The 26554-nt window shown below is 43.0% G+C and overlaps 1 protein-coding gene across 1 annotated transcript; it reads left to right on the plus strand.

The window, feature by feature from the left end:
- The first annotated feature begins 244 nt into the window (after nucleotides 1-244).
- On the plus strand, nucleotides 245-26022 carry LOC311099756 (complement component C6-like). Its single transcript, XM_084140500.1, has 18 exons — nucleotides 245-447; nucleotides 2318-2518; nucleotides 19267-19423; nucleotides 19527-19668; nucleotides 19769-19910; nucleotides 20119-20263; nucleotides 20357-20566; nucleotides 20698-20938; nucleotides 21052-21174; nucleotides 21314-21477; nucleotides 21684-21909; nucleotides 22160-22328; nucleotides 22936-23050; nucleotides 24129-24261; nucleotides 24434-24628; nucleotides 24800-24887; nucleotides 25091-25332; nucleotides 25538-26022. Exons 2-18 carry the CDS (start codon nucleotides 2373-2375, stop codon nucleotides 25720-25722), a joined length of 2823 nt encoding a protein of 940 aa, XP_083996626.1. The 5' UTR covers nucleotides 245-447; nucleotides 2318-2372; the 3' UTR covers nucleotides 25723-26022.
- The last annotated feature ends 532 nt before the right edge of the window (nucleotides 26023-26554 follow it).

A 26554-nucleotide genomic window follows, 5' to 3' on the forward strand; every position in this document is an offset into this window, starting at 1 on the left:
TACTGGGAAGACTGAAATATAACTAAACTGTTTGACATAGAAACACCAGATTTTCGTTAACAAAAAATACAAACTTGATTAATTATGACATTATGAAAAATATTAACATTCCACCCATGAGGCGAGAGAGGGCGCTTTTTGTCATTGATGGCAGGAAAGAGCTACAGGGAGTTGTAGAGACGACTTACAGCTGGTGAATATTACTGGAATCTGGAATTTCCAGACACTTTTTCAAGTAACAAGACAGGATGGAGGGTTGCGAAAGGAGGGTTTGGAAGACTTTGTAAGTCAAATAACCAATCGTTTTCACAGTCCGATTCCCTTGGGAGATCATTTAGGAGGGGTATATGAAGTCATTCCCCTCAAGCTATTGACCATAAACATACTCACATGCACACACACTCTTGCAGAGCTCATGATCTAGTGGCGAGGAGTCAACAATTGGTGGTGAGTCGGGATTTGTTTGGATTGTGTTGATGCTCTGTTTCTTATCTGGAAGGCGACAGTATCTAGAACGCATAGTTTTGCAAAGCTACAGTGAGGGGAAAACATATTTGATCCCCTGCTGATTTTGTAAGTTTGCCCACTGACAATGAAATGATCCGTCTATAATTGTTATGGTAGGTTTCTTTGAACAGTGAGAGACAGAATAACAACAACAAAATCCAGAAAAATGCATGTCAAAAATGTTATAAATTGATTTGCATTTTAATGAGGGAAATAACCACTAACTTGGCTCACAAATTTGATGACTTGGGACTCGACTTGATAGAACATAAAATAACTTGAGATTTGACTTGGACTTGGAGCCTCAAGACTCGGGACTCGACTTTTACTTGAGACTGATGACTTGAAATTATCTGGCCAGGTTTTGTAACGTTTTGTCACTCATTTTGTGGCACAGAGTCTCCGTGGATTACGCTCCACGCAGCCAGAGACAGTAGCCGCAGCATCGCCCTTAAAAAAAAAACTGCAACAGACTGGCTAGTGAATCGTACACACCCCTACTTCCCGCGGCTATACCTCGTACTGTTTATTGTAACACTTAGACATTTCAGTTTTTTGTTTGATACGATACATTTTCATTTACCATTTCTCTCTGACTGGGCTCGATGTTTATCGTGCACATGAACGTTCGCAAGACTCATGAGGTAGAAGTTCTGTTTATTTAATTCAATGTATGGTTTCCTCATAGAGATAGATAGAGGACTCATCTTTATATCTGTGCCACTATAGCGTCTTTGACAGCATGTGAAGTGCCATTGTGGCTACATCCAATAGGAATCCCCACCCAGTTGACTACTTAAACTACTTTAAAATGGAGGAAGCAGGATGGAAGCCCTCAATGGCGCTGCCAATGCCAAAGCCACCTTTTGACCACTAGAGTCTATCATTCTCTATGGGTTTCCTTTGTTCATATTTCCCAGGTTATGTCACAGTTCAGTGTGTCTATGTCCTATGTCTCTGTCCTTCTGGTTGTGCGTAATAGGAGCACATGTGCCTCAGGACGCATAGAAATAGGCTAGTATGTTGAATAAGAGAAAATTGTTGTTCCAAGTATGAATGGTGATGAAATCTAATTAATAATATTTAAGTCTAATGTACCAATGTAACAATGGATGTGGAAATTGCCTTTTACATTGTAGAACCTGTTTATAGGTTGTAATTGCCAATTGGGTAATTGTATGGTCCTGGGAGGGGCTAAGTGCTTATATGTACCTGTTTCAGCTCCTTTTAGACAGATTCGATTTGGTTTCTCAAGGGGAGACTGTGCAGTCTTGCACTCTACGTGTATATTTGGTCAATCTACTTGGATATTTTGTATGATATGCCACTTTCACCATTGGATCACCAAGACCTGTAAATAAATCTATACTCTGAGCACATCAACCTGCCTTGCCTTCTGCTGATTTCATACCCTTACGACTGCTACAAGGTCCCTATTTTACAATTATATAATTAAAATGTGTTGTAGACAAAAGTATGAGAAGGGCTCTCTGGTAGCCTCAATAAATAGACAAAGATTGCATTAATATATATTTTTTTACTTGACTTGAAAAAACATGTGACTTGACTTGACTTGCTGTTAGAATGCATGACTTGCACTTGACTCGAGACTCGACCCGTTCTACTTGGGACTCAACTTAAGACTCTGACCTTGTGACTTGAGACTTGCTTGTGACTCGATAAATAGTGACTTGGTCCCACCTCTGGAATCATGTGGGATGAAGTGCATGGATTGCATTGAGGGTGGCTGGACGTAAATCTTACTCAACTATCGATTTCCTCCTCCACCTCCCTATCTTTCTCCAACCAGTTCTTTCAGCAGTGTCCTGACCGCAGTGTGAGCTGTTCCTGGACCATCCTTCTCCATGGACCGTACCAACAGTCTCCTGGTCCTGCTGCATGTCCTGGGTTCAGTTACGGTCAGCCTGGGCTGCTTCTGTGACCACTACGCCTGGAGCTCATGGTCCACCTGCACCAGAACCTGCAACTACGGGACGCAGGAGCGCCGCAGGTAAAATACAAAACTTACTATGAGCAGAGGGATAGCACATAACAAAATGGTAACTTTACATGAAGTAAAGTTGTGTGGCTTGCTTTAGCTCTGTACAAGTATTTTTATGGTAGTGGAAGAAGCTGAAAACGTTTTACTTTACTATTTAAAGCAAAGCAGTTAAATATAGTCAAAGTAACATTTAGTAAAATAATTGGTCTGATTACTTTGATATACTACTATATCAACCTTATTACTTTGGATTGTGGGGCAGTTAGATCACATGTCTAAATGTCTAAACTATAGTTGATGCATGTGAAAACTGAAAGAAGACATACAGATGTAGGATCTTAATTTGAGCCAGTTTGCTACATCAAACCAGTTGAAGAACTATGCAGAATAGCTTCGTATATAAACCTACTGATGCACACTTAAGAAGTTATAATTTATAGTGCAGACCAGAGCTAGACTCACTTGATGAGAGAACAGTGTGTGCAGCCTGAGACAAGGAACAGAGCACAAGCTTTTTTTGCAACTTTCTGAAATCATCAATAGCCTAGTCTTATCATGCAGCCCATATATCTTTTAATTCTAAGGCATTCTATAGTTTGCATCCTTCACAACTAAAGTTGCCAAATAATTCTAAATGTAGCGTATAGGACCTGTTTCAAGTTATCACTTTTACACTCAACATAGTCACTTCATATGCGCACTCTCGGTCCAGAATGGGGAAAATATCCTTTCTATTTTACTCAGCTAAGTTCAATTAAATTCTTCCTACAATAAAATCATATAATATAAAAGAATGGCACGGGACTTACAAGCATATCTTGTCTGCTAAATGAACAAACCTGGCACATAGCCAGATAACATATAGTAGGCCAACTCGTGGAGGCCTGGAGACGCTAAATGTGTTTATGTTAATTAACGGTCAATTACCGTCAGTCTTTTGCATTAAAATAACGGGCTGACAAGATATCATGACTGCCACGGCCCTAACCTCCTGACCATAACTCCTGACCACAACTACTGCCCACATCTACGGACCACAACCACACAATTACTGACCACAACTACTGACCAGAACTCCTGACCACAACTACGGACCACAACCACATCACTATTGACCACAACTACACAACTACTGACCACAACTACTGACCACAACTACTGACCACAACCACACAACTACTAACCACAACTACTGACCACTGCCTACTGAATCACACAACTACTAACCACAACCACTGACCACAACCACACAACTTCAGACCACAACCAAACAACTGCTAACCACAACTATTGACAACAACCACACAACTACTGACCACAACTACAGACCACAACTACAGACCACATCTATGGACCACATCTATGGACCACAACTACTGACCACAACCTCACAACTACTGACCCCAATTCCTGGCCATAACAACACAACTACTGACAAAAACTACTCATCACAACTGATTACAACTACTGACCCCAACCACACAACTACTGACCATAACTACTGACTACACAACTACTGAACTACACAACTATTGACCACAATCACACAACTACTGACCACAACTAGTTACCACAACCACACAACTACTGACCCCCCCAAAATAACTACTGACCACAACTTCTGACAACCACAACTACTGACCACAACCACACAACTACTGACCACACAACTACTGACCACAACTACAGACCACAACCACACAACTACTGACCACAACCACTCAACTGCTGACCCCAACCACACACCTACTGACCACAACTACTGACCACAACAAAACAACTACTGACCACAACTACTGACAACAACTAGCAACCACAACTACTGCCCACAACAACACAACTACTGACCACAACTACCGAACCAAACAACTTCTGACTGCAACTACCGACAAACTACTGACCAATACTGAACACAACTACATCCCACCACAACACAACCCCTGACCACAACCACACAACTACTGACCACACAACTACTGACCACACAGCTATTGATCACACAACAACTGACCACAACGACTGACCACAAAAGCACAACTACTGATCACAACTACTGACCACAACTACTGACCACCACAACTACTGACCACAACCACATAACTACTGACCGCAATTACTGACCACACAACTACTAACCACAACTACAGACCACAATCACATAACTACTGACCACATACACTGATCACTACTGACCACAACTACTGACCATAACTAGCAACCACAACTACTGAAAACAACTACTGAACAAAACAACTTCTGACCACGACTACTGACAAACTACTGACCATTACTGACCCAACTACTGACCACAACTATGGACCACAACCACACAACTACTGACCATACAACTACTGACCACAACCACACAACTACTGACCATACAACTACTGACCACAACCACACAACTACTGACCACAACTACTTACCACAATTACTGACCACAACCACACAACTACTGACCCCACAACTACTGACCACTAAATTACTGAACTACACAAATATGGACCACAACCACACAACTACTGACCACAAACACACAACTTCAGACCACCACCACACAACTGATGACCACAACTACTGACCACAACCACACTTCTAACCACACAACCACTGACCACAAAACCACAACTACTGACAACCACAACTACTGACCACAACAAGTACTGACCACAACTACTGATCACAACCACAAATCTACTGACCACAACTACTGACCACACAACTACTGACCACAACTATAGACGACAACCATATAACTACTGACCACAACCACACAACTGCTGACCACAAGCCCACACCTACTGACCACAACTACTGGCCACCACAACACAACTAATGACCCCAATTCCTGACCACAAATTCAAACTAAAACCAGACAACTACTGACCACAACCACACAACTACTGACCACAACTACTGACCCAAACTACTCATCACAACTGATGACAACTACTGACCCCAACCATACAACTACTGACCACAACTACTGACCACACAACTACTGAACTACACAAATATTGACCACAACCACACAACTACTGACCACAACCACACAACTACTGACCACAACCACACTTCTAACCACACAACTATTGATTACACAACTGCTGACCACAACTACTAACCACAAAAACAACTACTGATCACAACTACTGACCACCACAACAACTGACCACACAAATACTAAACACAACCACACAACTATTGACCACAACTACTGACCACGCAACTACTGACCAAAACTACAGACCACAATCACACAACTACTGACAACAACCACTCAACTGCTGACCCCAACCACACACCTACTGACCACAACTACTGACCACAACCAAACAACTACTGACCACAACTAGCAACCACAACTACTGCCCACAACTACTAAACCAAACAACTTCTGACCACAACTACCGACAAACTACTGACCAATACTGACCACAACTACTGACCACAACTACAGCCCACCACAACCCAATCCCTGACCATAACCACACAACTACTGACCACACAACTACTGACCACACAACAGCTAACCACAACTACTGCCCACAACCACACAACTACTGACCACACAACTACTAAACACTACTGACCACAACTACTGACTACAACTATTGACCACAACCACACAACTGCTGACCACAACTAGTGACCACAACTACACAACTACTGACCACAACCACAAAACTTCTGACCACACAACTATTGATTACACAACTACTGACCACAAAAGGACAACTACTGACCACAACTACCGACCACCACAACTACTGACCACAACTAAAGACCACAACCACATAGCTACTGACCTCAACTGCTGACCACATCCAAACTCCTACTGACCACAACTACTGACCACAACCACTGAACACATATACTGATCACTACTGACCACAACTACTGACCACAACTAGCAACCACAACTACACAACTGCTGAACACAACTACTGAACCAAACAACTTCTGACCACAACTACTGACAAACTACTGACCATTACTGACCACAACTACTGCCCACATCTACTGACCACAACTACAGACCCCAACCACATAACTTTTGACCACACAACTACTGACCACAACTACTCACCACAACCACACAACTACTTACCACAATTCAAAATCAAATCAAAAAATCAAATGTATTGGTCACGTACACATGGTTAGCAGATGTTATTGTGAGTGTAGCAAAATGCTTGTGCTAGTTCCAACAGTGCAGGAATATCTAGCAAGTAATATCTAACAGTTCCACAACAAATATCTAATACACACAAATCTAAGTAAAGGGATGGAATAAGAATATATAAATATATGGATGAGCAATGTCATTGTCAGAGCGGCATAGGCTAAGATGCAATAGATAGTATAGAATACAGTATATACAGCTGAAGTCGGAAGTTTACATACACCTTAGCCAAATACATTTAAACTCAGTTTTTCACAATTCCTGACATTTAATCCTAGTAAAAATTCCCTGTCTTAGGTCAGTTGGGATCACCACTTTATTTTAAGGATGTGAAATGTCAGAATAATAGTAGAGATAATTATTTATTACAGCTTTTATTTATTTCATCACATTCCCAGTGGGTCAGAAGTTTACATACACTCAATTAGTATTTGGTAGCATTGCCTTACATTTTTTAAACTTCGGTCAAACATTTCGGGTAGCCTTCCACAAGCTTCCCACAATAAGTTGGGTGAATTTTGGCCCATTCCTCCTGACAGAGCTGGTGTAACTGAGTCAGGTTTGTAGGCCTCCTTTCTCGCACACGCTTTTTCAGTTCCTCCCACAAATGTTCAATAGGATTGAGGTCAGGGCTTTGTGATGGCCACTCCAATACCTTACTTTGTTGTCCTTAAGCCATTTTGCCACAACTTTGGAAGTATGCTTGAGGTCATTGTCCATTTGGAAGACCCATTTGCGACCAAGCTTTAACTTCCTGACTGATGTTTTGAGATGTTGCTTGAATATATCCACATAATTTTCCTTCCTCATGATGCCATCTATTTTGTGAAGTGCACCAGTCCCTCCTGCAGCAAAGCACCCCCACAGCATGATGCTGCCACCCCCGTGCTTCACGGTTGGGATGGTGTTCTTCGGCTTGCAAGAACCCCCTTTTTCCTCCAAACATAACGATGGTCGTTATAGCCAAACAGTTCTATTTTTGTTTCATCAGACCAGAGGACATTTCTCCAAAAAGTACGATCTTTGTCCCCATGTGCAGTTGCAAACCGTAGTCTGGCTTTTTTATGGCGGTTTTGGAGCAGTGGCTTCTTCCTTGCTGAGCGGCCTTTCAGGTTATGTCGATATAAGACTCGTTTTACTGTGGATATAGATACTTTTGTACCTGTTTCCTACAGCATCTTCACAAGGTCCTTTGCTGTTGTTCTGGGATTGATTTGCACTTTTCCCACCAAAGTACGTTCATCTCTAGGAGACAGAACGCGTCTCCTTCTTGAGCGGTATGACGGCTGTGTGGTCCCATGGTGTTCATACTTGCGTACTATTGTTTGTACAGATGAACGTGGTACCTTCAGGCATTTGGAAATTGCTCCCAAGGATGAACCAGACTTGTGGAGGTGTACAATTCTTTTTCTGAGGTCTTGGCTGATTTATTTTGATTTTCCCATGATGTCAAGTAAAGAAGGCACTGAGTTTGAAGGTAGAACTTGAAATACATCCACAGGTACACCTCCAATTGACTCAAATGATGTCAATTAGCCTATCAGAAGCTTTTAAAGCCATGACATCCTTTTCTGGAATTTTCCAAGCTGTTTAAAGGCACAGTCAACTTAGTGTATGTAAACTTCTGACCCACTGGAATTGTGATACAGTGAATTATAAGTGAAATAATCTGTCTGTAAACAATTGTTGGAAAAAGTACTTGTATCATGCACAAAGTAGATGTCCTAACCGACTTGACAAAACTATAGTTTGTTAACAAGAAATTTGTGGAGTGGTTGAAAAACACGTTTTAATGACTCCAACCTAAGTCTATGTAAACTTCCGACTTCAACTGTACATATGAGATGGGTAATGCAAGATATGTAAACGTTATTACGATAGTATAGAATACAGTATATACATATGAGACGAGTAATGCAAGATATGTAAACATTATTAAAGTGGCATTATTAAAGTGACTAGTGTTCCATTTATTAAAGTGGCCAGTGATTTTCAAGTCTGTATGTAGGCAGCAGCGCCTCTGTGCTAGTGATGGCTGTTTAACAGTCTGATGGCCTTTAGATAGAAGCTGTTTTTCAGTCTCTCGGTCCCAGCGTTGATGCACCTGTACTGACCTCGCCTTCTGAATGTTAGCGGGGTGAACAGGCAGTGGCTCGGGTGGTAGTTGTCTTCGAATATCTTTTTGGCCTTCCTGTGACATTGGGTGCTGTATGGGTCCTGGAGGGCAGGTAGTTTGCCCCTGGTGATGCGTTGGGCAGACCACACCACCCTCTGGAGAGCCCTGCGGTTGTGGGCGGTGCAGTTGCCGTACCAGGCGGTGATACAGCCCGACAGGATGCTCTCAATTGTGCATCTGTAAAAGTCTGAGGGTTTTAGGTGACAGGCCACATTTCTTCAGCCTCCTGAGGTTGACGAGATGCTGTTGCACCTTCTTCACCACACTGTCTGTGTGGGTGGACCATTTCAGTTTGTCAGTGATATGTACGCAGAGGAACTTAAAACTTTCCACCTTCTCCACTGCTTTCCCGTCGATGTGGATAGGGGGGTACTCCCTCTGCTGTTTCCTGAAGTCCAAAATCATCTCCTTTGTTTGTTGAGATTGAGTGAGAGGTTATGTTCCTGACACCACACTCCAAGAGCCCTCACCTCCTCCCTGTAGGCTGTCTCATCGTTGTTGGTAATCAAGCCTACTACTGTTGTGTCGTCTGCAAACTTGATGATTGAGTTGGAGGCGTGCATGGCTTTGCAGTCATGGGTGAACAGGGAGTACAGGAGGGGGCTGAGCACACACCCTTGTGGGGCCCCAGTGTTGAGGATCAGTGAAGTGGAGATGTTGTTTCCTACATTCACCACCTGGTGGCGGCCCGTCAGGAAGTCCAGGACCCAATTGCACAGAGCGGGGTTGAGACCCAGGACCTCAAGCTTAATGATGAGCTTGGAGGGTACTATGTTGAAGGCTGAGCTATAGTCAATGAACAGCATTCGGACGTAGGTATTCCTCTTGTCCAGATGGGATAGGGTAGTGTGCAGTGCGATGGCATCATCTGTGGATCTATTGGGGCGGTAAGCAAATTGAAGTGGGTCTAGGGTGTCAGGTAAGGTAGAGGTGATATGATCCTTAACTAGCCTCTCAAAGCACTACATGATAACAGAAGTGAGTGCTACGGGGCGATAGTCATTTCATTCAGTTACCTTTGCTTTCTTGGGTACAGGAACAATGGTGGACATCTTGAAGCAAGTGGAGACAGCAGACTGGGATAGGGAGAGATTGAATATGTCCATAAACCCTCCAGCTAGCTGGTCTGTGCATGCTCTGAGGACACGGCTAGGGATGCCGTCTGGGCTGGCAGCCTAGTGGACGGGTGACTGGCGAGTGGACTGGGCTGGGATGGCTAAGCATTTGGGCAATGTTCTTAAATTGCTGAGGTAAACACCAAGACATTCAGCCGCGAGAGGGGGAAGAGAGGGAGACATACAGTTGACTCTTTTGGCTTATGAGTGGATTTCCTACCGACTCGCCGTCCTCAATGTTTGAGGTTTTTCTGTAGGATTCCAAGTTGAATGAGTCCATTTTTGAGCTCCTTACTAAGGATTTGTTTAATCCTCTTTGAAAAATAGAGGTAGGCTTGTAGAGAATCGAAGGACCATGAATGTAATATGAAATCTTAGGTGCTGGCTTAAGGCCAGTAGCAACCACTGCAGAATTTCCGGTCAGAACAAGGGTGAGGCGAATGTCCAGGTTAAGGGGAGTTTAATAGAAGATGTCCACATTCACACATCACACACTCATCTGACCACTCATGGTTCAGATAACTGAGAATCATGTCCAGTGAGAACTGACATTAACAATGTGGTCCTGAAAGGAAATAGGAGAAAGAAAACTTAGGCTATAGCACTGCTATAATATGAATGATATGGCTGTATAAGCTAGCACAGGTAAGTAGATAACAGCAAGGGCTATACACTACAACAGGCATAAAGCCTAGTCACATGGCAATAGACTAAACAGCCTACTGGACTTGAAATTCAGGCAAATGTGCTCAAATAAACATTACAGTAATGTTGAAATGTATACATAATATAATTACAATGAGCATTAGTGATATACAGTACCAGTCAAACATTTGGACACACCTACTCATTCCAGGGTTTTTCTTTATTTTTACTATTTTCTACATTGTAGAATAATAGTGAAGACATCAAAACTATGAAATAACACATATGGAATCATGTAGTAACCAAAAAAGTGTTAAACAAATCAAAATATATTTTATTTTTGAGATTCTTCAAATAGCCACCATTTGCCTTGATGACAGCTTTGCACACTCTTGGCATTCTCTAAACCAGCTTCATGAGGTAGTCACCTGGAATGCATTTCAATTAACAGGTGTGCCCCAAAAAAAGAAAAAAAGAAACAGGTGTGCCTTGTTAAACGTTAAATAGTGGAATTTCTTTCCTTCATAATGCATTTGAGACAATCAGTTGTGTTGTGACAAGGTAGGGTTGGTATACAGAAGATAGCCCTATTTGGTAAAAGACCAAGTCCATATTATGGCAAGAACAGCTCAAATAAGCAAAGAGAAACGACAGTCCATCATTACTTTAAGACATGATGGTCAGTCAATCCGGAACATTTCAACAACTTTGAAAGTTTCTTCAAGTGCAGTCGCAAATACGATTCAAGCGCTATGATGAAACCGCCACAGGAAAGGAAGACCCAGAGTTACCTCTGATGCAGAGGATAAGTTCATTAGAGTTAACTGCACCTCAGATTGCGGCCCAAATAAATGCTTCACATAGTTCAAATAACAGACACATCTCAACATCAACTGTTCAGAGGAGACTGTGTGAATCAGGCCTTCATGGTCGAATTGCTGCAAAGAAACCACTACTAAAGGACACCAATAAGAAGAAGAGACTTGCTTGGGCCAAGAAATACGAGTAATGGACATTAGACCGGTGGAAATCTGTCCTTTGGTATAATGAGATTTTTGGTTCCAACTGCTGTGTCTTTGTGAGACGCAGAGTAGGTGAACGGATGATCTCTGCATGTGTGCTTCCCACCATGAAGCATGGAGAAGGAGGTGTGATGGTGCTTTGCTGGTGACAATGTCTGTGATGTATTTAGAATTCAAGGCACACTTAACCAGCATGGCTACCACAGCATTCTGCAGCGATACGCCACCCCATCTGGTTTGCGCTTAGTGGGACTATCATTTGTTTTTCAACAGGACAATGACCCAACACAACTCCAGGCTGTTTAAGGGCTATATGACCAAGAAGGAGAGTGATGGAGTGCTGCATCAGATGACCTGGCCTCCACAATCACCCAAATTCAACCCAATTGAGATGGTTTGGGATGAGTTGGACTGCAGAGTGAAGGAAAAGCAGCCAACAAGTGCTCAGCATATGTGGGAACTCCTTCAAGACTGTAGGAAAAGCATTCCAGATTAAGCTGGTTGAGAGAATGCCAAGAGTGTGCAAAGCTGTCATCAACGCAGAGTGTGGCTACTTTGAAGAATCTAAAATCTAAAAAATATATTTTGATTTGTTCAACGGTTCTTTGGTTACTACATGATTCCATATGTGTTATTTCATAGTTTGATGTCTAGAAAATAGTAGAAATAAAGAAAAACCCTTGAATGAGTAGGTGTGTCCAAACTTTTGACTGGTACTGTACATACAATTGAAGTCAGAAGTTTACATACACTTAGGTTGGAGTCATTAAAACTCATTTCTTTCAACCACTCCACAAATTTCTTGTTAACAAACTATAGTTTTGGCAAGTCGGTTAGGACATCTACTTTGTGCATGACACAAGTAATTTTTCCAACAATTGTTTACAGACAGATAATTTCACTTATAATTCACTGTATTACAATTCCAGTGGGTCAGAAGTTTACATACACTAAGTTGACTGTGCCTTTAAAAAGCTTGGAAAATTCCAGAAAATGATGTCATGGCTTTAGAAGCTTCTGATAGGCTTATTGACATCATTTGAGTCAATTGGAGGTGTACCTGTGGATGTATTTCAAGGCCTACCTTCAAACTCAGTCCCTCTTTGCTTGACATCATGGGAAAATCAAAAGAAATCAGAAAAATAATTGTACACCTCCACAAGTCTGGTTCATCCTTGGGAGCAATTTCCAAACGCCTGAAGTTACCACGTTCATCTGTACAAACAATAGTACGCAAGTATAAACACCATGGAACCACGCAGCCGTCATACCGCTCAGGAAGGAGACTCGTTTTGTCTCCTAGAGATGAACGTACTTTGGTGCGAAAAGTGCAAATCAATCCCAGAACAACAGCAAAGGACCTTGTGAAGATGCTGGAGGAAAAAGGTACAAAAGTATCTATATCCACAGTAAAACGAGTCCTATATCGACATAACCTGAAAGGCCGCTCAGCAAGGAAGAAGCCACTGCTCCAAAACCGCTACTGCAAATGGGGACAAAGATAGTACTTTTTAGAGAAATGTCCTCTGGTTTGGCCATAATGACCATCGTTATGTTTGGAGGAAAAATGGGGTACTTGCAAGCCGAAGAACACCATCCCAACCGTGAAGCACTGGTGTGGCAGCATCACGCTGTGGGGATGCTTTGCTGCAGGAGGGACTGGTGCACTTCACAAAATAGATGGCATCATGAGGAAGACATCTCAAGACATCAGTCAGGAAGTTAAAGCTTGGTCGCAAATGGGTCTTCCAAATGGACAATGACCCCAAGCATACTTCCAAAGTTGTGTTAAAATGGCTGAAGGACAACAAAGTCAAGGTACTGGAGTGGACATCGAAAAGCCCTGACCTCAAACCTATAGAACATTTGTGGGCAGAACTGAAAAAGCCTGTGCGAGCAAGGAGTCCTACAAACCTGACTCAGCTCTCTCAGGAGTAATGGCCCAAAATTCACCCAACGTATTGTTGGAAGCTTGTGGAAGGCTACGCGAAATGTTTGACCCAAGTTAAACAATTTAAAGGCAATGCTACCAAATACTAATTGAGTGTATGTAAACTTATGACCCACTGGCAATGTGATGAAAGAAATAAAAGTTGAAATAAATCTCTCTCTACTATTATTCTGACATTTCAGTCTTAAAATAAAGTGCTGATCCTAACTGACCTAAAACAGGGAATTATTACTTGGATTAAATGTCAGGAATTGTGAAAAACTGAGTTTAAATGTATTTGGCTAAGGTGTATGTAAACTGTAGAATAGAAAATAGCCTAGCACCATAAATGAGCAATGCTAATAAATGTCTAATCATTAATAGTCATGCCAAATGCTCATGCATTCCAATGCAAAATGCTAACAGTAGTGCTAACGCTAGCGGGAGCGCGAGCTAGCTAACACGCTCAGCACACTGTAATTATACACAATAGACCACACATTTTAGCTCCACATAATATGACACAGATCTCAAGGAACTTACGTTTAGATGCAAGTACAATTAAACATCAGACATACAGGGATTCAGTCCACAGGAGGAAAAGTTCAGCAGGAGGGTAAACTGTGGAAGTGCTCATCAGGATGGGGAAAGCACGTTTCTGATCACACAGGCAGTGTTGCCAACTCCTCAGTAAGGAAAGTAGCTATTGGCTGTCCTAAAAGTCGCTAAATGACGTCATCACCTAATTTGCAGAATTGGCCATGTGCATGTAATTGTGATGGATGCTGTAGGAGAGAGGAATAACCTTGTGGGAGAGACACAAAGTGAGTAAAAAACTCCCTAAATATGTTTAGAACTACAAATGAACTTTCTTCTGTCGATTCTTGTTTTTTTTCATGTCACAATTCCAACCCTCCTCCTTTATCCGGGCTTGGGACCGTCAAAAGTGACCCAAAAGAGACACTCTCACAGAGTTACTTTTTTTTTTTTTTTTTTTTTTTTTAAAGTTTGGTTTGGTTTTTAACCTTATGGTCCACTTAGGAGCCTACAACAAGTCACAATAAAACATGAACATTTTTAACCATAACATTTAAAACATGTTTTTTTGACCCCCCTCCACACACACACAGGCTGTGCTGGCTCACAGAAAAAGTGGGTCATCGTCATTTTGGTCAAGGCTCTTTATGGCAGGTTCAGCAACTGAGGGAGCTGACTTAAATGAGTAAGCTGCTGATGTGCCAAAAAGCTGCAAAACATTATCAGGCAGCTGGTGCTCATAGCAAGCCTCACCAGACAGCTTTAGTCCATATTGAATGTACAGGATGGAGTTAAGGGTCTGCAAGGACATCCGATTTCTAAGTTTGCTTTTTACCACACTCATCTGGCTGAATACTCTCTCGATTTCAGCATTCGAGTGTGGCAAGGACAACACAGACAAAGCAGCCATGGCAAGTTCTTGAAACGGGTTGATATCAGCTGCATCCCTGAACTTCCAAATCTCACTCCAGAAGCCCAGTGTGTTTTTTGTCTCATTCCATTTACTAAGATGGATGGCACGCCATTGCTGGACAATTTAGTCTATCTCTGCAGGAGAGTAGCCAAGGAGCTTGGCTATTTTTTCTATTTCTCCAGGGCTCTTATTGTGCTTTAGAGTTTCATCCACATTGTAAACTGACATGTACTGCAATGCTTCGATGTTGTCCAGCAGTCTCACCCTCAACTCATTAGTGAGGGAGATGGTGAAGGCTACACACCGCTTTCGGACATTGTTTTCATCCTCAGGCGCAAGGTGGAGCTCAGCTGCCTTTGACTCCAAAAGGTAACCAAGGTACGGTTTGGGACTGATGTATCCATCTATTGACCCTTTGAGTACATCAACATTTGCCAGTGGATTCAGCACCCTGCTGCTCACAGACTTGATCAGGCTAACCAAGCTGTCAAGTAGCTTAAGAGGATCTACTTGCTCTCCCACAAAAGCCTTGATGGCCAACTGTACCTCACCCAGCACTGACTTCAAAAAAGTCAGATACAATATGTTTTGAGGATCACTGTACATGGAGTATAAAATCTCAGCCATGTAGCAGTGTTCACTGGACTTGGTGACTGCGAAATGCAGCCTAAGCTCCAAAATGTGTGAAACCGCAGGTTCAATGGAGAGCCAACGTGTGGCACACACCTTGGTTATCTGTAAATGTTTCTCCCCACAGTTGATGGTCTCATATATGGCCTTTTAGGCCTCCCTGCGCTTTGGAGACACTGAAGACCAGTTATAAGTCTCTCATACCAAGTACCCCACACTACGGGGGATGGTGTCATTGGAAGCATGACTTACAGCAAGCTGCAGAGAGTGGCACACACAGCGAATAAGAACCAGATCTTTGAGGCCATACTCCTCCTTCAGCACTTGATGGACCCCATTGTTAATCCCCGTCATATCAGAGGCATTGTCAGTCCATATCCCCAGGAGTTTCTCTTTTTTAAGACAACACTTCTCGAGGAAAGCCACAACAGCACAGGCTATAGATTTGGCATCTCCTCCCTCCAACTCAACAAGCCCCAGAAATGTTGATACAATTGTCTGCTTAGTGTCACTAAAAAGTACCTTATCACAACCCCCAGGTACTTAGAAACACTTACATCCGTGGACTCATCGAGGATGAGGCTGAAACGCTGGTCACCCACATCTGCGACCAACTTTTTCAGAAAGTATGGTGCTAGAACACCATTAATCATTTCTGTGCACTTTGTCCTGTGTATTTTGAAGTGGGTAGCAGCAGTGGAGTCTGAGAAAGCAGCTCAACATGCTTCTCCAATGTGATCACATTCCAGCATGGAACAGTGTTCAGCGATAGCTAATGCCATGGTGGCCTCAGCCTTTTGTGCAGAGTAAATTTTTTTTACCATAAATGGCAGCTTGTTTTGGGTGGAACTGTTATAAGGCTTTGCCTTTTGAGTATGTTTTTGAGTTGTCATGTGTTTTTTTACATCAATACGTTTGGCGTAGAAATCAGCCTTAGAATACAGGCAGTATGCTCTTGTATCATCTCCAATAAACGTCTTCAACCAGCCTTTGAATTCAGGGTTTGATTCCCACTCCTTTCTGTAATTTTGAGTGTACAGTTTAGACTGAGACATGATGAGCTAGCCAGCTAGATGTTTAGCTTATGTCTCAGAGAGGCACACACACAGTGGACGACGTGAGTAAGTGACTGTGTGAGTCAAATGCAGTGATTTATTTTTGTGCAGTGATTTATTTTAGACAAAGAACATTTTACATTTACATCCCGCCCTGAATGTAAGCCAGGGCGGGATCAGCAAGCTGCGGCTTCCCGCATGAGTGATTCATTTGCAGTCTGGACGCGGAGGGGTGAACATCTGCTCTGACTTCAGCTGGGAGGGACTGCTGCGCGAGGACTGGGCCGCCTGTGAGTGCTTTGGGACGGGGGTGTGGCCCACGGCAGCACCCGCTGCTCGTTGAGAAGAGTAAGAACGATACGTGCTTTCACATCAGATTCTCCAAAAGTCTCCAATAACACCAGAAAAAGTCGCTAGAATTGTCGATAGTCAATTGAAAATGTGTCGCTAGAGGGGTATGAATACTCGCTAAATATAGCGATAAAGTCGCTAAGTTGGCAACACTGCGACACAGCGTGCTGGTGTTATAGACTAACTGAAACTGAAGTCCCGGGAATCAAGGCTGCTGATAGGCTGAACTAGATGTGGTGATAAGTATTTGGCGTGACCTTGACCAATAAGACACAAACAAAATTGGGGGCCGCCCACCAAAACTCACGGACCAGGCAAGGAGGGCATTAATCAGAGAGGCAACAAAGAGACCAAAGGTAACCCTGAAGGAGCTGTAAAGCTCCACAGCGGAGATTGGACTATCTGTCCATAGGACCACTTTAAGCCGTACACTCCACAGAGCTGGGCTTTATGGAAGAGTGGCCAGAAAAAAGCCATTGCTTAAAGAAAAAAATAAGCAAACACGTTTGGTGTTCGCCAAAAGGCATGTGGGAGACTCCCCAAACATATGGAAGAAGGTACTCTGGTCAGATGAGACTAAAATTGAGCTTTTTGGCCATCAAGGAAAACTCTATGTCTGGCGCAAACCCAACACCTCGCATCACCCCGAGAACACCATCCCCACAGTGAAGCATGGTGGTGGCAGCATCATCCTGTGGGGATGTTTTTCATCGGCAGGGACTGGGAAACTAGTCAGAATTGAAGGAATGATGGATGGCGCTAAATACAGGGAAATTCTTGAGGGAAACCTGTTTCAGTCTTCCAGAGATTTGAGACTGGGACGGAGGTTCACCTTCCAGCAGGACAATGACCCTAAAAATACTGCTAAAGCAACACTCTAGTGGTTTAAGGGGAGACATTTAAATGTCTTGGAATGGCCTAGTCAAAGCCCAGACCTCAATCCAATTGAGAATCTGTGATATGACTTAAAGATTGCTGTACACCAGCAGAACCCATCCAACTTGAAGGAGCTGGAGCAGTTTTGCCTTGAAGAATGGGCAAAAATCCCAGTGGCTAGATGTGCCAAGTTTATAGAGACATACCCCAAGAGACTTGCAGCTGTAATTGCTGCAAAAGGTGTCTCTACAAAGTATTGACTTTGGGGGGGGGGGGGGGGGGGGGGGGGGGGGGGGGGTGAAAAGTTATGCACGCTCAAGTTTTCTGTTTTTTTGTCTTATTTCTTGTTTGTTTCACAATAAAAACAATTTTTGCATCTTCAAAGTGGTAGGCATGTTGTGTAAATCAAATGATACAAACCCCCCTAAAATCCATTTTAATTTCAGGTTGTAAGGCAACAAAATAGGAAAAATGCTAAGGGGGGTGAATTCTATTGTATTCTGTATTCTATTCTACTGTATTTTAGTCTATGCCACTCCAACATTGCTCGTCCTAATGTTTATATATTTATTAATTCCATTCTTTTACCTTTAGATTGTGTGTATTATGTGTATTGTTGTGAATTGTTAGATATTACTTCACTGTTGGAGCTAGAAACACAAGCATTTCGCTACACCTGCAATAACATCTGCTAAACGTGTATGAGACCAATAAAATGTGATTTGATTTGAAGTATGTTGAAGATTTAAAGTGGGGACTCTTGCTACGAAAGCCCCATTAATCCTCTAGAGTCTATGCGGGCGTGGTTGTCCTAGAGCACAACAGCCGGCATGTACGTGTTTGTGAAAGACTCACGTTTCCACAGAGGGGTCAAGATGGTGTGTAGCCCAAACGGTTCAGACACTACTGACAGAAGTTGGCAGATGCGGAAGGGCGACATCGTCGGATGCAGCAGATTGAAACGCAGCCCATGCAAAAAAAACAGATATCTCTATCTTAAACTGATGAATTTTGATGAGATTTTTATAATATGCTAATTAGACATAAACTCTATTATTATTATTTTTACTATAATAAGTCAGAAGTATGTCAGAGATTTAAAGTGGGGACTCGTGCTTCGCAAGCCCCATTAATGACGTAAAAGGCAGGATATTTTACTGTATGTAATTTATGATTTATGCATATAATGTTGAGGTCAGTTGGTCAAAGCTCCTTTTACGTTTGTTCAGTGTTTCCATGATTATCTCAGTTTTAAACAAACCTATTTTTTAAATGCAATAGAATACTACTTTCTGGGTTTTCACAATTCTGACCTCTGCAGGAGTATCCGGTATGATGACTATTACTGGAAGAATAGTTGTGAGCAGCTGTGTCAGAAACATGAGAGTCGGGCATGTAACGTCCAGGCCTGCTCCATCCACTGTCAGCTCACTGATTGGTCCAACTGGTCCATGTGCTCACCTTGTGCTAAAAAAATGGCAAGTGAAAGAATATACACACACAGAGACACACAGACAGAAATCTACGCACACACTTCCCCCCTGTCTGTCTCTGTCTCTGACTAGTTTTCTGATGTTGTAGTTAAGGACTCGGTCACTGCTAAGGCCTTCCCAGTTTGGAGGCGTGGAGTGCGATGCTGTTCTGACAGAAGAAAGAGTGTGTTACCCATCAACCGAGTGCAAGATGAAAACACTCAACTGCAAAGAGTTTCAGTGTGACAATGGTAAACAGTCACATATTCACCTACATATACAGTATAGACAAAATATTGCATGTGCACATTTAAACAAAACTCTGCTCATGTACATTTCCCCTTGTCGCAGGTCGCTGTATCAGCTCCAAACTAACATGCAATAAACAGAATGACTGTGGGGACAACTCGGACGAGAAGAACTGTGATGAATTCAAAATAGTGTGTCCTTTTGAGAAGAGAGTGGTCCCTGGAGCTGACCTCATAGGAAACGGGTAGGTCAAAGGCCAGCGTAAGACATTGCCTGGAGCAGTGGTCAATGTCACAGATGTTTAGCAGTAGTCAGTGGCATAAAAACAGAACAGGACTGCTTCATGTCATTTCTTGATACCGCTGCAAACACTCAACGTATCCTGTGATTTTAAGAAAAGTAACGTAACTCTAGGGTTAATGCTGCTGGCTTGTGTTACTTTCCTGTTTCAGGTTTGATGCCATGGCAGAGGAAATGAGGGGGGCGGTACTGGATAACATGTTCATGGGGGACACCTGCAATCTGAACAAGAGCAGAGGCAGCAACCACAGGCTGTACTACCGCGTCCCAGCCAATGTAGAAAGCGTTGAGATCAAGGTACAGTACTACTGCATAGAGATCTCATCTTATTCTATTTCCCCATGTTTGACTGGCCTGGGATCAGATCTAGCTGTGGTTCTGCTTCTACAGGTCGAGATCCCAGATGACTTTAAACAGGAACCACAGCCAGTCTACAGTGAGACCGTCATCCTGGCCTCCCCACCAGTCTCAACCAGCAGTTCTACCTCCTACGGTGACTCTGGTTTAATCTGGGTCCCCATCTTCTACTTTGGTTCCAGAAGCCACCACCAATCCAACACACGCTCCTTCAAGCAGGCTATTTCAGCTTCAAAGAAGACGGCAAGCTGCATCTCTATGCACTCTCACATATTCACAGTCACTTACAGGCATGCAGGTAGCTTAGTGGTTAAGAGCGTAATGCCAGTAACCGAAAGGTAGCTGGTTCTAATCTAAGTGAAAATATCCTGCAGGACTCCCAGTTCTTCCGAGTGCACCAGGTGTTACCTGTATCCAGATTCAGGATGAAGGATTCAGATCTGTACCTGGCAGAGCCCTTCTTACAGTTTCTGACCAGCCTGCCTCTGGAGTACAACTACGCCCTCTACAAGGAGATCTTCAAGCACTTTGGGACCCACTACTTCGCCTCCGGGACCTTAGGGGGGCACTATAATCTGCTTTACCAATTCAGCAGACTGGAGCTCAAGAACGAAGGTACGAGAGCACAACCTAGTGGTCAAGAGGAGGCACAGTACCCACTGCTATTACTGTACATTGTTCTCTCTAATTTCCTAAATGGTCTATTTGTTTGTGTTTCATTGTCACAGGTTTAACAGAAGAGTATACCAAAGGATGCCTAACGTCTGAGTCAAGCAGGGTTATAATAATTTACGCATCAAGTTCAAGTGTTAAAAGATGCTCTGACAATACAATGACTGAAAAACATGAAGGTTGGTTTTTCTAATTACCGGTACATACAAATTGAAGTCATCTTGACTTTTCACTTGTTCGGTTTCATTAAGTATCTCTCTCAATAGTTTTGTTGAGAACTGGCTATTCACCATTTACTGTTACATCTGTGTTGGTCAGGCTCTTTCGTGCAGTCGTCAGAAAAGTCTTTCTCCGTGGTGCGTGGAGGCAGGACCGGAGAGGCTGCAGCCCTGGCCTGGGAGAAGAAACCACTTGGTGACAGCACCACTTATAAGAACTGGGCCCATTCCCTCATAGACAACCCTGCTGTGGTGGAATATGAGGTCAGAACTCACTCCATGGAATATAATGAAATAGGATGGAAACAATTAATCCAGTTAATTAATTGGTTGTTTGTGTATGATTAGTTGTGATATAGTGAATCCATACCATGTTTTTTTAGATATTTTCTGTTTATGACAGCACTTTCCTAAGACAAAAAACATGTCACTTCCTGTGTGAAATTGGTCTCCTTCCTATCTGTCTCCAGCTGTTGCCCATCATCAATCTGGTCAAGGGGATCCCATGTGCTGCCACTAAGAGAAGGCACCTGACCAGAGCTCTGGTGGAGTACCTGGAGGACTTTGACTCCTGCAAGTGTGCCCCCTGCCCTAACAATGCCCGTGCCGTCCTCTCTGGCACAGACTGCCAGTGCATCTGCCAGACGGGCACATACGGGCCCAACTGTGAGCAACGGGCGAAAGACTACACCTCAGGTACACAGCAGCACCCACTCACTCACTGATATACTGTTGGTATATCTGTTTTTTATACAGGATGAGGATTATGTATAGTCCCTGTTGTGTCATTTGTCAGTGCTCAGTATGTTTGACTGACACCAGACACTGCTGAATGTGGTTTGACTCCTGGTGAGTAGTACACACCAAACAGTGCTGAATGTGGTTTGGCTTCTGGTCTGTAAACACCAGGCAGGTCTGAGTGTGGCTTGCTGTGTGGTTTCCTCAGAGGCAGTAGATGGTTACTGGAGCTGCTGGGGGGCATGGAGTGCCTGTGATGCATCCATGAAGAGACATCGTACCAGAGAGTGCAACAACCCTGCTCCTCTGAGGGGGGGCAAACTCTGCCAGGGACCGGTCAGACAGGAGGAGGGATGCTTCATCTCCATCTTCCAAGAGTAAGAGAGACTGACATGTTTAAGCCTTGAGACAATTGAGACATGGATTGTGTAAGTGTGCCATTCTGAGGGTGAATGGACAAAACAAAATATTTAAGTGCCTTTGAACGGGGTATGGTAGTAGGTGCCAGGTGCACCGGTTTGTGTCAAGAACTGCAACGCTGCTGGGTTTTTCACGCTCAACAGTTTCCAGTGTGGATCAACAATGGTCCACCACCCAAAGGACATCCAGCCAACTTGACAACTGTGGGAAGCATTGGAGTCAACATGGGCCAGCATCCCTGTGGAACGCTTTCAACACTTTCTAGAGTCCATGCCCCAATGAATTGAGGCTGTTCTGAGTGCAAAAAGGCGGGGTGCAACTCAATATTAGGAAGGTGTTCCTAATGTTTGGTGTCTCAGTGTATATTGAAAACAGGTGTGGTTCCAGAGTTCATTAATACACTTTATGTTGGTGCTTCCTTTATTTTGTCAGTTACCTGTACATACCACACCAATAAAATAGAATCGATCAGGAAGAGAGTTGGTCTTCTACCTAAAAACGTACTGTTAATTTATATGCCTGAGTGTATTTCTGATTTTCTGTTTGTGTGTCTTTTCTCCGCAGGCAAAATGTATGTGTTAATGATGATGACTTTGCCACAGAGGGGCGGGCGGAGGGCTTGCCTCCCGGCGTAGAGGGCTGTCCAAGACCCAAGAGTCCTGCCAACAGTCACCTCAGGGTAGACCCAAGCTAACAACGCTAACTGCTAACAGAGCTAACAGAGACAGAGCTTACTAAAGATCTCTGAAAGAGTGATATTTCCAAAGGCTCTGGGCCAGCTCTCAGTGATGTCACAGTCTTAGTGACCTTTACCTGTTTATACTCTTATTACCATCTTCTTCTTCATTCATTCATTCATTCAGTCTCTCTCTCTCTCTCTCTCTCTCTCTCTCTCTCTCTCTCTCTCTCTCTCTCTCTCTCTCTCTCTCTCTCTCTCTCTCTCTCTCTCTCTCTCTCTCTCTCTCTCTCTCTCTCTCTCTCTCTCTCTCTCTCTCTCTCTCTCTCTCTCTCTCTCTCTCTCTCTCTCTCTCTCTCTCTTAGGGGCTTTATTGGCAATGTAAACAATTACATTGCCAAAGAAAGTGAAATAAACAATCATAAATTAACAGTAAACATTACACACACAAACGTTTTCAAAGAAACGTTTGACATGTTATATTATTAACTACAGTGTTGTAACAATGTACAAATCGTTTTTTTTCATTTTTTACGTTTTTTTTTTAGGGGGTAGATCAACGTAATATTGCAGATAGATTGTAACTTCCATCAATGTAATTGTCTGCATCACTTCCAATCCCCCATATGTTTTTTTCCCTCGCAAATATATATATATATATATGTATATATATATATACACATACACGTACATATACATACACATATACATATCCTTTAAAAATATATATATTTTCCTTTATTACTTTCCAACCTCTTCCCTAATTGGAGTAAAATAGCTTTTTTAATTTTGTGTCAGTCACTGTGATCAGATATTCTGCCACTGTGTACTCTCTGTTTAGGGACAGATGGCATTCCAATGTGTTCAGTTTTTGAAGTTAATTCTTTCCCTCATGATTTGGTTGGGTCCAATTATCCGGGGGCTCTGTGGGGTCTGTTTGGGTTTTTGAACAGAGCCCCAGAACCAGCTGGCTGAGGGGCCTCTTCTCTAGGTTCATCTCTCTGCAGATTTTATGATGGAAGGTTTGGTCTCTCTCTCTCTCTCTCTCTCTCTCTTTCTCTCTGTGTGTTCTCTATGTCAGATAGATAAGCGTTACTATGAGTTTGGCGACATGGAGGAGTTCCTGTGCTTCACAGGGTTTGAAATGGAAGGTTACCAGTTCATCAACTGTCGCCCTGACGGGACCTGGACCCCGCCCACAGGGATGTGCATCAGTAAGTCTGTCCTCTTAGGAACAATCCATGCATAGAATGCGGGTGGAAGGCATAACACTCTCTCCATACAAAACCTCTGGACTTTGGAATCCATGTTTTGCCAATTCAATAGCATCTTTTTTTTTTTCTTCATGTCAAACCAGTCTTGTTGAGTATTTGTCCTGCATCTTAGGGAAGGTGTGCTCCCCGCCTGCCGTGCCTGAGGGTATGACTCTGTACCCCTCCAAGGAGGAGTACAGGGTGGGCCACTCCGTGGGATTCGACTGCACTGAGAGAGGCATGGCACCGTCAGAACGGGGCTTTTACACCTGTGCCAAGAGTCTAACCTGGGAGCCTCCACTTCCTAAAGACCTGCACTGCAAAATAGGTAGAGACTGTCTCAAAGGGTCTTTGAAGAAACATTGGAGGGATGTTGGTGAAACTTGGCATCCTTTTTAAGTCCTCATAGAGTTCATCGACAATCAAGTGGAGATCACATGATTGACAATAGGATTCAATTACGTAATTGGATGTTTGTCCTGTCAATGTGTCTGTCCAGATAAGCCATTTGTTCCTGACAATCAATGTGGGAGAGGAGAGAGACACGATGGATCCAAATGTATCTGCGTGGCACGTGAGACATGCCTGTGAGCACTTTTACCTATCAATCTTCATTAAGTCATGAATAATTAAATATGAATTGACTTTTAATTGCCTTTTAATGTTAGCTAGTCACGTGCATCTGAAGGCCACCGTAATCATTTGGTTCCCGAATCAGTCTGTTCATCTAGATTTGTCCTCTCCTTGGATTCACTAATGGTTTCCATATCTTTGTGTGTGTGTATTGCAGCCCATACAAAACTGAGTTCTGCATCTTCAATGCTGAAGTTGACAGGGCTGTGATGATGTCTTACTGTGGTTTCCACTCGGGCCGTTGCCATGGTGACCAGCTCTTCTTCATGAATGTGGGCCCATGTAACGAGGATGTGGTCAGCCTGGACTGGGCCAAGTTCAGGGTCAACATGGCTGGCAAGAGCTCAGTCCAGGAGCCCTGCGACTCTGACACCTGCTACGAGTGGGAGCGCTGCACCGGTATGACTGACTGGCCACAGATTCCCTCTCAGATTTAGATAGCACTTGACCACTTCAGCTGAAATAACCTAATCTGCAAAAAGTTAACAAGTTTACATGCAATACAATGAATTATGTTTAAAGGATAAATGTGTTTATAGGGTTTCAACATAGCAAAATCATTTCATATAACTGTGCTCTTTCCCTTTTGTCTTTGTGCACTCAGAGTCCAAACTATGTCTGTGTAAAATTCCCCACGACTGTCCTAAGGAGGGAGAACACATGTTCTGTGTGAAGATGCTGAAGACCAAGAGCAAGAGGAGTATGACTCTGTGTTCCATGGCTAGCATCAAGTGTAGAAAGATGGAGTTTGAGATTCTCAACGAAGGCCCGTGTGAAGAGTCCACATAATCAGGTCCTACTGTATCTTTCCTATTCCTATATTAAAGCACCCTCTCCCTCTCCATTATATCATAGAGCACAATTTAACTGGGAAGACTGATGTTCAGAAGGAGCTGATTTTTGTCCCATTTCAATTGCAGCTTTGTTCAACTTCATTTGTTAAAGAATGTAGCTTGTAGTTAACTTCTTTTCAGGTTATTTTGTATTTGTATTTGTGTCTTTTTTATGTCGTTTTTGGACTATTTGCTTATGTGTTGTTATGAAATCAATTATATTTTGTCAAAATGTGGTGATTAAATGAAATTAACAAAAAAAATGTGTCCAATATTATTTTATTTACAACAACTTGCAACTACAGATATCTGCCAAAATAAAGTAAACACCAACATAAAGTGTCTTAATAGGGTGTTGGGCCACCCACCACGAGCCACCAGAACAGCTTCAATGCGCCCTGGCATAGGTTCTAGAAGTGTCTGGAACTATATTGGAGCGACACCATTCTTCCATGAGAAATTCCATTTGGTGTTTTGTTGATGGTGGTGGACAGCGCTGTCTCAGGCACCGCTCCAGAATCTCCCATAAGTGTTCAATTGGGTTGAGATCTGGTGACGGAGAGACACAAACAGACACACACACACACACATTAAACCCCTTATGCTCCTTTGAGAGCCCTCTTTCAAAGTCACTGAGGTATCATCTTCTAGCCATGGTAGTGAAAATAATAGGCAACTGGGCATTTGTATAAATGACCCTAAGCATGATGGGATGTTTTAATTGCTTAATTAACTCAGGAACCACACCTGTGTGGAAGCACCTACTTTCAATATACTTTGTATCCCTC

This window comes from Coregonus lavaretus (genome assembly GCF_964263955.1).
Source record: "Coregonus lavaretus genome assembly, chromosome: 24".
Lineage (NCBI taxonomy): Eukaryota > Metazoa > Chordata > Actinopteri > Salmoniformes > Salmonidae > Coregonus > Coregonus lavaretus.

Bases quoted from the DNA above. Each gene is read 5' to 3' on its own strand.
- LOC311099756 (XM_084140500.1), top strand. From the start codon at position 2,373: ATGGACCGTACCAACAGTCTCCTGGTCCTGCTGCATGTCCTGGGTTCA. The intron at 20,567-20,697 runs GCAAGCTGCATC...AATATCCTGCAG, and splicing joins TTTCAGCTTCAAAGAAGACG to GACTCCCAGTTCTTCCGAGT. The intron at 25,333-25,537 runs GTATGACTGACT...TTGTGCACTCAG, and splicing joins CGAGTGGGAGCGCTGCACCG to AGTCCAAACTATGTCTGTGT.